Source organism: Arvicanthis niloticus, chromosome 10 (assembly GCF_011762505.2).
Source record: "Arvicanthis niloticus isolate mArvNil1 chromosome 10, mArvNil1.pat.X, whole genome shotgun sequence".
In the NCBI taxonomy this organism is placed as follows: Eukaryota; Metazoa; Chordata; class Mammalia; order Rodentia; family Muridae; genus Arvicanthis; species Arvicanthis niloticus.
Window position 1 is genome coordinate 25,187,569 of NC_047667.1, and position 16,202 is coordinate 25,203,770.

Genomic DNA, 16,202 nt, shown 5'->3' on the forward strand with positions numbered 1-16,202 from the left:
TGGTGCAAAGAAGAACTTGGGGGAGTTCTCTTAAAAGGGAGGATCAGAGCTTCCCATGTAGCAGCAGTCAGTCCCTCAGGCTCCCAGGCTGAAGGAGTGGGGAACGGGACACAGTAAGGGTAATTGCAGGAACAGTATAATTCTTTCATCCAGAAATGTTAGAGAGTATTGGAAACAATTGGTTGTGAGGTTGGTGTACCTAAGGCAGGTGGGAAGAAACAGAGAACCAGTGGAGATGGCATAGAGCATCCTGGTCCAGAAGCTTGGAGGCAGGAGGGGAGGAGCCAAGGTGCCCTCCAACTTGAAAGAGCAGGTTTTTTTGGCTTATACCCCCACCTTATGGTCCATCATTGAAGGAAGTCAGGGCAGGAACTCAAGCAAGGACCTGGAACCAGGAACTGAAGCAGAGACCACGGAGGGATGCTGCTTACTGGCTCTATCCCTCTGGCTTGTTCAGCCACCTTCTCTTTATCTCCAGGGTGGATTAGGCCCTCCTCCATCAACTAGCAGTTAAGAAAAATGCCCCAGAGCTATACCCACCAGCACAGTCCAGTGCAGAAAATTCCTAAATTGAAGTCCCCTTGTCCCAGATGTGGCAGGTCAACGACTGAAGCTAACACAAAGCTATGCCCAGGGATCAGTCTGAGCTCTGGGACCAAATGTTATGTTAGGATAGGCCAAAAGGTGGGATAGGCAGACGGGAGAGTGAAGAGGATGGGCAGAGAGATGCTGATGGTGTCCGAAGGGTCCTGGTGCTGGAGGGATGAAGTCAGCATCCCTTGCTTTCCCTTGCTCCCAGGGATTCCTGTCAGGGAGCCAGGGTCGGTTCTGGCAGGAAAAGAGTAAGATTCAAAGGCGATGGTGGATTCAGGTGCCATCGTGGCTACTTTCTGCAGGCAAGCTTTCCTGAGGACTTGCCTATGCTCCTGGGCCTATACCCTCCCAAGGGGTGTAGCTCTGGCAAGAAACTGCACCCTCAGGGATTTAGGCCTGGAAACACATAGGCTGGCAAAACTCCTGTCCCAGAAACTGCCTTCCACTCAGGTCTCCTTAGCTGACTTGTAGACATCCTTCTCAATGTCTTCCTGGCTATCGCTGTGGACAACCTGGCAGAGGCTGAGAGTCTGACATCTGCCCAGAAGGCCAAGGCTGAGGAGAGGAAGCGCAGGAAGATGTCTAAGTGAGTGTTGCCCCCTCTAGTGAGAGTTGGAACGCTGGACCTTGGCTATGGCCTCTAGGCTGTAGGCAGGGTTTCCTCCTTAAGCAGGGGTCACATGGCACCGGCTGCTGTGGGCAGGCTTCTCCAAGCAGTACCTGCTATTGAGTCACTGTTCCTCTTGGAAGTGGCCATTTACTCCTCAACTCCCTATCTGTGACTGGTCCTGTCCCTGTGTGCCTGGGTCCTCTGGGAGTAGATGTTGGATATGTTCTCTAGACAGCATTTCTCAAATTCAAGCTGCAAATGAGCGATCTAGAGGTTTTGTGAAATATAGAGTTCAACTGGCCTGAACCAGTTGGGATAGAGGAAAGTTTGAATGTTCTAGTCAGTTCCTAGATAGTGCTAATGCTGTTTGGGTTTGGAGAATCATGGTTTAGACGACTGAATTTCAGTTTGGAGCCTGCTTCTTCAGATTCACATGCCTGCAGGAATGGAATGCCCATTTCTTGGAGGCAAGATGGAAAGATCTAGGGACAGAAGGACCAGCAAAGGCCCCAGGTATTTCCAGGATCAGAACTGTCTTACACAAGCCATAATTCCATCTTGAGTCCTACATAAAACAGGTGCAAAGCCCCTCTCCACTCATGTAACAAACACTGACTATGGATGACCACTGAGAGTCTAGCCTGAGTGGAGCATCATACCCTCTATCATAGCAAAAAGGCTTGCCCGGGCCTACTGCCCATCCCATTGGTGGCCAGCTCTGCTTCTTTCTCCATAGATCCCCTTGAGCCCTCGGTGTGAGAAGTTCCTGAGGGTGTTGTCAGGCCTGGAGCCATCCTTGTTGGCTCCCACCTTGGATTTCCTTGGTTTTTCACTTTAGAGGGCTCCCAGACAAGTCAGAAGAGGAGAGGGCCACGATGACCAAGAAGCTGGAGCAAAAGTCCAAGGGTGAAGGCATCCCCACCACCGCCAAGGTGAGGTCTAGCATGGGGGATTTTGCAGGCTAGCTGAAGGGTATCTGAGAGTCTCCTGACTCCTCTTGTCACTTGGGAAAGGAAGGTGGAGATAACATCACTTTGTTTCTGTAGGAGAGAGACCCTCCAGGGTAGTCTCCTCCAGGGACTCTTGTGTGGAAAGGCATAGGCTCTTCAACCTGGGAGCCAGACTTCCTTAGAATCCTGTGCAGAGCAGGAAGGCACCTCCCCTCCCCCACCCACCCCTAATGTTCTACTAAGAACTCGGCATTCCACTCCTGCTAGCCCTGTTCTGTGTGTTTCAGCCTGGCCCTGCTCATCATTATGGAGAATGAGGAAAGAGAGTTCATGAACCAGGAGAGTCCTAGGCTGCAGAGAAGCTGTGTAGCAAAGCCTGAGGAGCTCACTTCTCTGGTAGAGAGCTAAGGGAGCACACAGAGAGGACAGGCTAAGACTGGCAAAAACCTTGGTTTTGCCCAGCGCAGGCATGGATAAGCTGTGTACCTTGTGGGACCTGGCTTCTTATTTGTAAGACGTAACATTCCACTACTACCCGCCTCTTGGGTGGTAGGAAACATTCAGAAAGCTGCAAACGGCTCCCCGAAGCATGCCCAGTAAGTTCAAGCAACAGTTTTTGCTTCTTCACCACCATCACTGTTCCTTTCTACAGCTGAAAATTGATGAGTTTGAATCGAACGTCAATGAGGTGAAAGACCCCTACCCTTCGGCTGACTTCCCAGGTAAGGATGCCGAGCCTGGGCTGGAGCACGGTTCTGTTGAAGGGGCAGTGTGCTGATGCTGAATTCTCTATGTGGGTGTCTCTTGTGTGTCTCCCACATGGACCTCTCCATGTGGAGGCCAGGACCCTGAAGACATTCCCTTTGCCTTGCAAAGAAGCAACCTGCAAGCCTGTCTCTCCCTGTAATATACACGGCAACAATAATATTCCACACGTGCTTTAATTTACTTGTACTGAGTTCCAGCTATATGCTTTAGAACTGAACACCTAGTTTTTAAAGAGCATGGGACTGCGAGACATATGAGTCCTCCCTGCCCTTAAGATGTATCCAAAGAAAGGCATTTTTATTCACATAGTAATGGGGCAAATCACTCCTCCTTATCCTGTATCTCAGACAAAACCATGACTGCCAGACTGTCACTGTGTGAAAATCCACAAAGGCAGTGTGGGAAGGAGGGCATATGAAGCAGAGATCCAGACCACCTGCAAGCATCTCCTGAGAGCACGTCACCACTGGCTGCTGTGTGAACAGTACTCATGTGGACCAGGGACACCACGCATGGCAGATGCAGAGCCAGGCTGGGTTAGCACCACATGGCCTGTCAGCTCCCTCACGGGTCCTTCTGAGCATTTTACTTCTTATTGTGGAATCGGTTGGTTAGCTTCAGTGTCTCTAAGCTCCAGTTGGACTTTCTGGGCTCTGATTGGCTATATGTGGCACAGGGCAGGCCTTTCACAAATCAAATGAGTGATCACATGAAACAGTTTTACAAAGTGTAATGTGTGAGAGGAAAGAGAAAGGGCTGGAGAGAAATGAGGGCAGGAGGTAGAGAGCACGTGCACTGCAGAGAGGCCTCACCAAGGCCACCAAATATATTTATATCTAACCTCTTTCCAAAAATAAGTCCGGGTGGCTTACAACACAGGTTCTGCACAATCTAGCCGAATGCAGTCCTGTAATCCCAGCTTCCCTGGAGGCAGAGGCTTGGGAATATAGGTCAGTGGCAGGGCACTTGCCTCCTGCACGGGAGACCTCAGGTTCAATAGCCAGTCCTGAAGGCAAAGGAAAGGAAAGGAAAGAGAAATGTGCAGTAAAACTAACAAAACAAATATAAACAAAGGCTGCAGAGATACAAATGCTAAGAATGAGCTCTTAAACAGCAATTAAACAGCCGTTGCAGGCCAGGTAGATAGAAGCGTCATATTAGGGAATGGGGGTGGGGGGTGTCTGTTAGGATCAGAGAGGAGAGGAGATGGGTTTGGATTGGTTGAGGAATCCACAGGTATCCACCATGGAGACAGCCTCAGGCATTCTTGGCAAGCCGGAAGGTTGGGCGTGGCCAGGCTGACAAGATGGAGAGCAGGCATTGTCTGTGGAAGGAGCCAAGCAGAGCTCAACTTTAGGGATATGCTTGGAATAACTGCAGTCGGCTTCATCTCGATGGTCACTTTCCTGGACAAAGCTCAAGAGATAATGGCAGCCAGTCAGTGGTGGCACGGGCCTTTAATCCTAGTACTCAGGAGGCAGAGGCAGTTGAATCTCTGTGAGTTCGAGGCCAGCCTGGTCTGCAGAGCAAGTTCTAGGTCAGTCAGCTCTATCCATAGAAACCCTGTTTTGAAAAAACTGACACACACACACACACTCACACAACACACACAACACACACACACAAACACATACACACACACACACACACTCACTCACACAGGGAGAGAGAGACAGAGACAGAGAAAATAAGAATGGGTTCATTCTGCTCACTCTAAGAATTCTTTAAAGATACTGGTTTTAGAATCCTAACCCAGGAAGAAACCTCAAACTCTGTTTTCCCAAAAATCCTTTTATTCTTGGTCAATTTTATGAATTGGGAAGGAGAAACTAAGACAGGATAATGATTAACAAGGCAGTGGCAGAGCTAGGCCCAGAGACCACGTCTCTGTAGCAACCAAGTACTGTTTAAGATGTCATGAGTCTGACCCTGAGACAGGAGATGTAGCAACCACACTCCTTAACCTTGCTCCTGGCCCTGTTGGCAGAAGGTTTTGGGGACTTCTGAGCTTTTGATGCACTGTGCATCAAAAGGGGAAGGCCTAGGCTCTACCCTGCTAATACCCAATGTCTCAAATTAGCCTTTGCTTAGCAGCTTCAGAGGCTCCTAGGAAGACTCTGAGCATAGAAGCCAAGGGTCTGGCAAAGTTTTGGAAAACCTCTTATTTCTTTCCCTCTCCCCACAGGGGATGATGAGGAAGATGAACCTGAGATCCCAGTGAGCCCCCGACCACGCCCTCTGGCCGAGCTGCAGCTGAAAGAGAAAGCAGTGCCCATCCCAGAGGCCAGCTCCTTCTTCATCTTCAGCCCCACCAATAAGTAGGTAGTGCTTTGGCAGCCGTGTGAGCTGGTGAGGCTCTTAAAGACAGTGGCTTCCCTCCCCGAAGAGATCTACCCGTGATTCTCCCAGTCTTAGGTTACCATACGCACACTTCATTCCTTTAGGTGATAGTCTTGAGCAATGTCTAAAATGCTAGCAGTGAATTGGGTTGTAGCATCATGACAGAGGGTTTGTCTAGTATGCACATAACAAAATTAAAATACCTTTAAGATGAATAAAATGGTGGTATTCCTGGGAGAAAGAATATCTTTAGGTTTTATCAGCCACTTACACCTAAGAGGGACTGTGATTGCTAGTTCCCTACTAAGGGCAGTTTTAGGCAGGGCCAGGAGAGGTCTGGGGAGAGCTGGAGTTGTTATTAGCATTACTCAGCTCTCTGGAATAAACAGATTTTATGGAGTTTCTTCTGCCCCAGGGAAGGAGATCAGCCTGTCCCAGTCTTAGCTGGGGATCCTCATGGTGGTGGGTATTGGTAGAGGGGACAGGTGATGGAGGGGCTCAGCTGGGAGATGTGACTAAGACTAAGGGAACAAAGTGGGGACTGGGTCATGTGTGTCCAGCCAGGGAATCATGCAGCAAGGCTATACTTACTCCCAGACGGTTGGAGGGACAGCAAGTAGATTCAGCATCCCAATATAGAAGTTAGTGAGTGAAGCCTGAACTTCCTGCATCTCTCAGCTTCCGTCCTCCCAACCCATCCATCCCACCAGGATCCGCGTCCTATGTCACCGTATTGTCAATGCCACCTGGTTCACCAACTTCATCCTGCTCTTTATCCTGCTCAGCAGTGCAGCACTGGCCGCTGAGGACCCCATCCGGGCCGACTCCATGAGGAATCAGGTGATGGCAGCCCCTTCAGCTGCTTCAGCACCAGCCCCACTCTGGGGCTCAAGTTCAGTTATACCCTCTATGTGGCCACAGGCATCAGAGTTTCATAGTTTCCGGAGAGCTGGGACCTCCCACCGCAGCTTCTCAATAGCACTACCACAGCAGAAGCAAGATAGGCTGGATTTGCTTGCCTGCCCTGAGTAGCGATGGGGCTGGCAATTACAGCGGTCATAGCAGTAGTGACGACAGTGATGGTGATAATGATGGTATTAATGGTAGTGACATTAGTGGTGGCAGTGATTGTCATGGAAATGATAGTGACGGTGGTGATCATAGCAATGATGGTGGGCGTGGGTGTTGTTGATGATAATGGTAATATTAATGTGATAAGATAGTGATGTTAACGGTAATGGTGGTGGTGATGGTGATGATGGTGGTGGCGGTAGCTATGGTAATGGTGGTGGTAGTAGTAGTGGTTGTCATGTTACTGGATGATGACGGTGGTGGTCATGGTGATAGTGACGATGGTGGTGATGATGCTTTGTGGTGACACCATTGCTTTGCCAATTTTCTCACTGGTTGCCTCTACCTTGTCCCATCTCCAGATCCTCGAGTATTTTGACTATGTATTTACTGCTGTTTTCACTGTGGAGATTGTCCTTAAGGTGAGTAAGGACTACAGCACTCATATCTCTGAGTATGAAGCTTTTCTTCACTGAGCGGCTCGAATTTACACACGAGGATTCACTTGCGGGTACTGAGAATGGGGAAAATGAAGACAGAAATGGATAATGGTAGGAAAGACTCACCGGATCCAGGAGACTACACAGGGCTTCTGCTCCTAGGCAAAGGGGATCCAGGCAAGAGAGTGGGTGACTGGATGGAAGGCTAGAAACAAGAAATATGACCCACTTATGGCTGCTACCTCTCTGAAGAGCACTGGTCTTCTGCATGGAAGACACAATTAACCTAAAAGTGGGTCTGAGAGTTGGAATTTACCTTTAGTCTTTACTCCATGAACCTGGCGAGTTCTTGTCCTTCTAGAGTTCTCAAAGAAGTAACCACTGGGGAGAGCCCTAGAGAGAGCTCGGTAGCCTTGTATACTGGCTTTACTGCAGCTGCTGCGGTTTGTAAGCATCTTGGTCACATGCTATGAAGTCTAGCTGTTTGGGGAAGCAAGCTAGAGATCTGGAAATGTCCTCTCACTTTGGGAGGGGGCTCTCAAGGCCACACCTTGCTCTGCCACATAATAGGCAAATGTTTTTACAAATCAGGATTTCCCAGCTTTTAGAAATCTGTTAAAACTTTAATCTCACGTGGGCAGGGAATGTGGGTCCATTAATAGAGTTCTTGCCTAATATGCACAAAGAGCTGGCTTGGCTTCTCTACACTGCATAAAAGCAGGCCTGGTCGTGTGTGCCTGTAATCTGTTCAGCTGAAAGGCAGGAAGATCAGAAGTTTAAGTTCATTTTGACCCACATAGTAAATAAAGAGACCCTGGGTTATCGACTACGACAGAAAGCAAAGTTCTCTTATCTAAAAAAAGGATCATTGCCTTGGTTTGGCTGTTCCTGAGGTGGGCATACTGGGCTCAGGCTATCACAGTAGCAGGCCTTGAGGAGTGGGGTGGGGGCTGGGACTCCATCTCTGAGTGGAACCCAGAATCACAGGCCATTATCTCTTCTAATAGAAGAGGAGCAGGTGACTGTGTGTAAGGACCAAAGCAGAGCAGAGGGAGGAGTGCTTCCTTTTCAGAGCTTCAGCCATTGACAGTGGAGCAGAGGGAGAAGGCGGCTGTCCCAAGGTCAAGAAGGACTTCAGAAGTGGAGTGATATAGCATTAGGCCTTTAAATAAAGCTACACCAGCCAGGTAGCGAATCTGAGGCAGTGAATATGCATCCTGGAGGACCTCTAGCCTGCTCCTCAGGAGGGAAGGAGCTTTCCAGTCCTGGAAAGAAGGAATGGAGGCACATGAAAGGCATCTGGAGAAAACGAATCCCCCTCTGAGGGCAGAGACCATCACAGGTGCCCCTGGACTAGAGTGTCCAGAGTTTGTCTGAAGTGGAGAACAGAGGGAGCACCCTTGAGCCCAGGGAGTTGAGTAACAAGATGCTTCCTGACACTCCCCCTAGCTGATTGAGATAAGAAGCCCTTGTTGAGGAGGGGCAAATTTGCTCCTTCAGCTTCTGCTTGCTCCAGATGTTGCCTCTCTCCCTAGATGACCACCTATGGGGCCTTCCTGCACAAAGGTTCCTTCTGTCGCAACTACTTCAACATCCTGGACCTGCTGGTGGTGGCTGTGTCTCTCATCTCCATGGGCCTTGAGTAAGCAGTGGCAGGGCCCAGTTCCACTGTATGGGCTCTCTGTGCCTGTGCCTCAGAGCAGGAGTCCTGGCCCTGTGGATAGCTGGGCTCCTGGCTGAAAGCCACCTTGGGTGGAACATCCTTGGGTGGTCCCCAGCTGGGCTAAAGTGGCAATGCTAAATGTTCAGAGCCATATCTTGGAGACTAGGAGGGGAGGCAAAGAGGAGAAGACAGCCAGGCCCCTGGAGTGGGGAGTATAGGCCCAGATGCAGGTCTTTTCTGGTCTGACAGAAACGACAGAGTCTATATCCACAGAGAAGTAAGCCAATAAAGCCATATGCAATGATCAGGGATTAGCTTGACCCATGGGTCGGGGGACCACATGTGGATAGTTCCAGGTAGGAGGTGACAAAGCCCCTGGCTGCAGCCCTCTGGCTGGAGCACACCACTCTAGGCCCCACAGCAATTTGCTTCCTGCAGATCCAGCGCCATCTCCGTGGTGAAGATCTTGAGGGTTCTAAGGGTGCTGAGACCACTCCGGGCTATAAACAGAGCCAAAGGGTTGAAGGTAAGAGAGGGTCTTAGGGAAGGGACCAGCAGTCCTGACTCCAGGTCCTGGACTCAGGTGCTTATCTTGTGAGAATGAGGTGGGCCAGCCAGCTTTCCCCATGGACCTAACTCTACTAGCAGGCAGAGTCTTGCATTTCCCAGGGTTCTCTGGGCAGGATGGTGGAGTACGGTGGGGCAAGCCCAGCACCCACCAAACTGTCCCTACCTCCCTAGCACGTGGTGCAGTGCGTTTTTGTTGCCATCCGCACCATCGGGAACATCGTGCTGGTCACCACTCTCCTGCAGTTCATGTTTGCCTGCATCGGAGTGCAGCTTTTCAAGGTGAGGCTCCGCTGGAAGGCATTGACAAAAGCCAGCCACTTCTTCTCAAGCAAGAGCACCTCAAATTGTGATAGCAACTGACCCTGATGCTATGGTTTCTGAAGGAGAAAACACCCATATCCTGTTTGCTAGCCTCTGATTCTCTGGCCGCTTTTACCATTGTGTCTGCTCTCACCCAGAGACCCTGTAGTTAGCTTCCTTCTCACCAACTTGCCAACCTCCACCTACTCTGTCAGATCTGCCTACAGCATCCCTAGCCCAGCACCTTCTTTGCTGCAGCCAGTCTCTGCAATCCAAGGTCCTGGCTGGGATGACTGGCATCATCCACAAGACCTAGGCACCTCTGCAGAGGCAATCCTCATTGTGAATTCACAGTTGACTTTGTCCTACTGATACTTCCCTGGGAGAACACAGCTATTCAGTCTCTCTCTAGGAATCTCCTCCCGCAGAATTGTAACTCCCTAAAGAAGGAGTGCCCTGAAGAAATGACAGAGCCCCGGAGAGAGGCAGGGCAGTTGGGCCCCTTGACTAAGGCATTTCCCTCTCTGGGCCTTCCAAGGAGCTAGACCAGGATTCACACATTTCAAACCTAACTTAGTCATAGGGTGACCCTGCATCCAACTCTTTGTCAGACAAAACCTTTTGCTGGTCTTCAATATGAGGGAGATCGGGCTTTGTCTGGGATGTGCTGGAAACCCTATCTAACTCTGAGGACAAATTAGATTCTCAGAGCCCGACTGGAAGAATTCGTCTGTATAGCCATTGTTCCTTAGCAGCCTTGGGCTTCCCAGGGACAGGAAAAGAATGGCGAGGGAGGGGCAAGCCCTTCCCCTTGCACAGTGTGATGGTAGGAACCTCATTGGCCATGATGTCAAAGGAGTATACTTGGGTCCAGCCTTGGCCACTCCACAAATACCCATTAAGGCAGCAGCCAGGCTGGATGGGGGCAACTGGGAAGAATGGATGATGATGGCCTTGCCTTCAGGGTATGTAAAGAGAGGAGAGGTCTCCTCCCTCCAGACAGCCAGCCTGCCCTTCTCCTTCCAACCAAGTGCCCACAGAGCCCATTTATCCTACCCTATTTCCATGTCTCCATGTCTTCTTTGCCATCCTGGATGCAGGGGAAGTTCTACAGCTGCAATGACTTATCCAAGATGACTGAAGAGGAGTGCAGGTACCCCAGGCTTTGCTGCCAAGGGATACGGGAGACCTTTGAGGAGCACAGTGACCTTCAGGATGGGAAGCCTTCAGTAACAGGGGAGGGAATGCCCAGCAGCATCCTTCATTTCTGTCCTAGAAATGGACCATCAGTTCTCTGGCACACTCACTACTCAGGGCCCAGGGGATGTGGGTGGAGTTGAGGTATCCCAGTCACATGGTGGAGTGACTGGGCCTCTCTCTGTCAGGGGCTACTATTATATATACAAGGATGGAGACCCCACGCAGATAGAGCTGCGTCCCCGCCAGTGGGTACACAACGACTTCCACTTTGACAATGTGCTCTCCGCTATGATGTCACTCTTCACGGTCTCCACCTTTGAGGGTTGGCCTCAGTGAGTAAGACCGGGGTCTGGGTCCAGCATGGGCACAATTAGGGTGGTGCCAAAGAACCAGCAGCCCACAGTGTACCATGCCAACCTGTGGCAGCACTCAGTCATTTCTCTCCTAAGTGAGCGTGGCCAAAGGACTCTGACAAAGTGTGCCCACTCTCCTCTCCCACAGAAGCATGCCTCCCTGCCCACAGTGGACTCTTTTTTATTTTATTCACTTTACATCCCGCCCACTGCTCCCACTCCCAGTCACCCCTCCCACAATCCCTCTCCCCATCTCCCATCCCCTTCTCCTCTAAGCAGGTGGAGGCCCCCTAGGTATCCCCCAACTCTGGCACATCAAGTTTCTGCAGGGCTAAACGCATCCTTTCCCACTGAGGCCAGACAGGGCAGCCCACCTAGAAGAACATATCCCATGGACAGGCAGCAGCTTTTGGGATAGCCACCACTCCATTGTTCGGGACCCACATGAAGACCAAGATACACATCTGCTACATATGTGCAGGGAGGCATAGCGGAGTCTTAATGGTTGACTGTAGAAGAGATGCCCCAAAAGGCAGGACCACAGCGGGGTGGGTTCTAACCCCTAGACTAGTTCTGCCTTCTCGTCCATTGCTTGACTGCTTATCCTCTCCTCTCTGCCCACCCCAAGGCTATTGTACAAGGCCATAGACTCAAATGAGGAGGACACAGGCCCCGTCTACAACAACCGAGTGGAGATGGCCATCTTCTTCATCATCTACATCATCCTCATAGCCTTCTTCATGATGAACATCTTTGTGGGTTTTGTCATCGTCACCTTCCAGGAGCAGGGGGAGACTGAGTATAAGAACTGTGAGCTAGACAAGAACCAGGTACTGAGCCACCTGCTAGAGATGCCAAGCCGAGCCCCACAGGCGTGTGAAGAGAGCCTAAGTTGAGGCCCAGTCCTAGTCTATGTTCCCCATTTGTCTCCTGAAGCAGTTCACACCGGTACTGACCTATCCTGTTTTCGTGTGTCCTAGCGCCAATGTGTACAGTATGCCCTGAAGGCCCGCCCACTGAGGTGTTACATCCCCAAAAACCCATACCAGTATCAGGTGTGGTACGTCGTCACTTCCTCCTACTTTGAATACCTGATGTTTGCTCTCATCATGCTCAATACTATCTGCCTAGGCATGCAGGTAAGGAGACAGGGGACTAGCCATAGTAAGACCTAGGGCCTAGACAGGGCAGGGACATAAAGAAGTCCCCAGTTCACTCCAGTAGGTATGTCTAGAACACCTGCTACGTGCCAGCTTCAGGACACAGGAGTGAACTAATCCCAGCCTCGTCCCTTATGGCTTATGTTAAGGAGCTAATTCAAGCTTCCAGAGAGATGGGATTGCAGTTCTTCAAACAGGCGATGGCTGTTGTAGGAGAGGAAGACATGCAGGGAACAGAACACGAGTTCTCTGTGTTCTAAGAAGAGCAGAACACTGTTGCAAATTGGATGGCTGAGTTGTTTAGAAACTCACTTCCCATCCCAAGAAAAGTAGGTTTCTACACTTGTCACAAGACAGATGTCCCTCTTAGGAGAAGAGCAACCTCTCATAGATCATAGCATAGCTGGCAGCATTGCTCTCGTGCTTTAATTAAGCATCTGGTCCCTTAAACCCTATATAATACAACTTCACAGCTAGGCACCCTCTCCTAGAGGCACAAGACATACTCAATATACATTAGCGGAGTGGCTTTTCTCATGTGACCAAACACCTTACACGAAACATTTAAGGAAGGAGCGGTTTATTCTGGCTCATGGTTGCAAGGGATACAATACAGTCTTACACGGTGAGGAAAGGCACAGTGGCGGGCTGCTACATGGTGGTGGGAACACGTGTCAGCTGTTGCCATCTCAGCTGGATAGGAAGCCAATACAGGGTGGGAAGCAAGGCTTAGCTATAAACCTCTAGGTCTTCCCCAGTGACCTACTTCCTCTCAAACCACAGTCTGGAGACCAAGTGTTCGAAATCATGAGCCTATGGGTGATAATTCACATTTAAACAATAGCATAGTGAGAAGACCACACCCTGTAGGTTCGTGGAATCATGGAAGGAGACTCACTGAACTACAGACCCTAGTTACATAGAAGAATATAAACAATGGTTTCTTTAGGACTGAGCCAGGCCACAGACATGGCCCCACTGCTGAGGGGTGGGGCAGTCAGTAAGCCCTTTTCACCTACCTTGGAAGGTTCTGTAGAAGATGGTTGGGATTTTACCAACAACAACAACAACAAAAAGTCTTAGGAGGTCTATAGCAGTAGTCACAAAAGCCAAAGCTGTTGACTGAAATGTCTCCCCATCCCGTCACTGTGTATCTTAGTTAGGGTTTTATAGATGTGAAAAGACACCATAACCAAGGCAACTCTTATAACAAAAAACATTTAATTGCGGCTGGCTTACAGTGTCAGAGATTCAGTCCGTTATTGTCATGGCAGGAAGCATGGCAGCACGCAAGCAGACATATTGCTGGAGAAGGAGCAGAGAGTTCTGCATCCTGATCCAAAGGCAGCAGCAGGAGACTGGAATTCCACACTAGGTGAAGCCTGAGCATAGGACCTCCAAGCCCAGTTCCCCCCCCCCCAAGTGATACATTTCCTCCAACAAGGCCACACCCACTCCAACAAGGCCACACCCACTCCAGCAAGGCCACATCTTTTAGTAGTGCCACTTACTGGGCCAAGCATATTCAAACCATCACACTGGGGCAGCTGGTATATAGAAATCTTAGCTAGCTTTGTTTCCCACCAGATAGATGTCAACCCCAGAACTCCAGGGTCTTCTCTTTAGTCCTGTACCATAATGACTATGCTAAGCCCTGCCTAGGAGACTGTCAGTTTTGGTCACCCAGGACCAATATATAAATGATATTTATAGACCTGAGCCATACTTGGTCAGACTTGTGGTCGTTGAATCTCCACGCTCCCCTCTACCACTGCCTATTATGGATGGAATGGGTATGAAAGGTATCCTTGAGGCCTGATAAAAGTCAAGAGATCACTGTTCTCCTAGCTTGCTGAGATAAAACAGGTGAGAAGTGAGCCCAAAGACAGTGAGAGCTGCCCACGCAGGGGTGGATCTGGGACTGTGATCTGTAGTTGGTAAGCCTGGCCCTCATGGCCTACCTCACCCATGCTGCCTCTCCAGCATTACAACCAGTCGGAACAGATGAACCACGTCTCAGACATTCTCAACGTGGCTTTCACCATCATCTTCACCCTGGAGATGGTCCTCAAGCTCATAGCTTTCAAGCCTAGGGTGAGTGACTGGGCCATGGGGACAAAGGAACAGCTGTGGCCTGGGAGGGAGAGACTTTCCCCTCCTTCTACCGGAGTCCCTTCCGCCTTCTGCTCTCGGGCTGCTCATGCCCATGCTATGCCCCCTTTTAGATGTGGGCCTAGCAATACTTGCAGAAGCCAGGATGGAGTGCTGGCATACAGATGCTCGCCACTGCGTCTGTGAACCCGTTCACACCCCGTGCCTTCCTTTCTGCTTCTGGAGCACAAGCCTCGAACTAGGAGAAGATCTTGTTTTGTTTCTGAGGCTTTTGAATCTATTCCCACAGTGCCATCTTAGTCCAATTGAGTTCTCTTCTGTCGGTCTCTGGACAGAAATTTTAAGTGGGGCTCTGGAGGTGAAAGTTCTAGACTAAGCTCTCAGCAAGCCTCTTACCACGGATGCTCCAGAGCACCAGTTCTTTGACCTGTGGGCCTCGCCCTCTTTGGGGTTACATGTCAGATTTTTATATTACAATTCATAACAGCAGCAAAATTATAGATATGAAGTAGAAACAAAATAACTTTATGATCAGGGGTCACCACAGCACAAGAAAATGCATTATTACAACCACAAGGGTCGCATCATTAGGAAAGTTGAGGCCACAGCTCAGAGGACGAGCATTAGAAACCAGAAATAGAGAAATGGGATGCTAGAACCCTGGTCTGCCCAGCAGTTTGATGGATGCCCCCCATTCCCGCTGGCTGTCACGGCTGCTTTCATCCACAGCTAAGCCCTTGCTCTTCCATGACCTCCCTTCCCAGGGCTATTTTGGAGATCCCTGGAATGTGTTTGACTTCCTAATCGTCATCGGCAGCATCATTGATGTCATCCTGAGTGAGATCGATGTGAGTATGGGATGGGCAGAGCCCTCACTGGGGTAGGGTTCTTATTCACTCCTCAGATGTTTATGGAGTACCCATGGCGAGTACAACATGGTACCCAGGGTTAGAACAGGACAAGTCTTCTGCCTTCGAGGAGTGATATCCTCCAAAGCAGAATGATGCCTAGGGGGCCAGACTGATATGAGTGTGCTCACACAGCCAAGATCGAGCACTAGAGTGGCAAGCAGAGGTCATCGGTGGCTAAGTCGAGGAAGATGGAAGAGGTGGCAGTGGAGTTGAAGAGGGTAGCAAGTCCAAGGCAGGGAATCTTCTGGTAGAGACTGTGCAGAGGTCAGACATGCTGAGTTGTCTCAGGAGATCCATATGGGCAGGCAGAAGAGAGAAGGGGTCTGAGCATGGCTGGGGAGGGTGTGAACTTCATGAACCCACTCACTAATAGAAAGTCACCAAAGGTTTTGAGCAAGCCAAGGAAGGGTTAAATTTTTACTTTTGAGATGCTAATCTAATGACTGGAAAGGTAGCTCTCCTCTAGGGATTCAGTCATTTATAGCATGTATTAAGTACCTACTGAATACCAGCATGTGCCTTGTATGGCTCTGGATGCTGGATGCAGAGCAGGAAACAAAACTGTAGTGGGCAGCAGACAATAAATATAGTTGCTGGGCTACGTGAAGATAAGGAGGGTAGGGATGACACATGGAAGGGAATGAGAGGGTGGTATCAGGAGCATATTGTACAGAGCCAAAATCTGAATTAAGGGGGCAGGGGTAAGCCATGTAGCTACGGGAGACACTGGGGAACAAACATATGAACACTGAACACTGTGGTCAGATCTTCTTAAAGGCCATAATTACACTTTGGAGTCTGTTCTGAGATAGTAAAGAGCCCTTTGGAAGGTATAAACACTGTCAGGCATTCGTTCTAATGGGATCACTGGAGTTGCCCTGTTGAGCTTGTGCTGAGAGGGACCAGGGCTGACCCAGGGACAGCAGCCGGGAAGGGCTTGCAGTGGTTCATAGAGCCGAGGACAGAAAGGGGATTTGGTTGCAGGGATGGTCACCTAGGTTGTATTTTGAAGGTTGACCAGGAGGAGAGAGTGGGGACTGGAAGAAGAGATCCAAAGATCAGAGGCAGAAAACAAAAGACACTGTCCCCTTGGGTCATCACTGAGCCACACCCTGGAGCCACGCAAGGGTAGAGGAAGCCAGGAGGAAGAGACAGAAGAG

At 50.0% G+C, this 16,202-nt stretch overlaps 1 protein-coding gene across 2 annotated transcripts in view; it reads left to right on the forward strand.

The window, feature by feature from the left end:
• Cacna1s (calcium voltage-gated channel subunit alpha1 S) overlaps positions 1-16,202 on the forward strand; it is a 66,562-nt gene that overhangs the window by 33,595 nt on the left and 16,765 nt on the right. For both annotated transcript variants that reach the window (XM_076941266.1, XM_034512989.2), the window contains exons 14-28: positions 1,066-1,180; positions 2,043-2,136; positions 2,807-2,876; positions 5,108-5,240; positions 5,973-6,102; positions 6,696-6,755; positions 8,309-8,415; positions 8,875-8,962; positions 9,178-9,285; positions 10,407-10,459; positions 10,692-10,838; positions 11,488-11,689; positions 11,840-11,998; positions 14,003-14,113; positions 14,896-14,979. In XM_076941266.1, the coding sequence (XP_076797381.1) occupies positions 1,066-1,180; positions 2,043-2,136; positions 2,807-2,876; positions 5,108-5,240; positions 5,973-6,102; positions 6,696-6,755; positions 8,309-8,415; positions 8,875-8,962; positions 9,178-9,285; positions 10,407-10,459; positions 10,692-10,838; positions 11,488-11,689; positions 11,840-11,998; positions 14,003-14,113; positions 14,896-14,979 (1,661 nt within the window). The remainder of the gene's footprint in view (positions 1-1,065; positions 1,181-2,042; positions 2,137-2,806; positions 2,877-5,107; positions 5,241-5,972; positions 6,103-6,695; positions 6,756-8,308; positions 8,416-8,874; positions 8,963-9,177; positions 9,286-10,406; positions 10,460-10,691; positions 10,839-11,487; positions 11,690-11,839; positions 11,999-14,002; positions 14,114-14,895; positions 14,980-16,202) is intronic.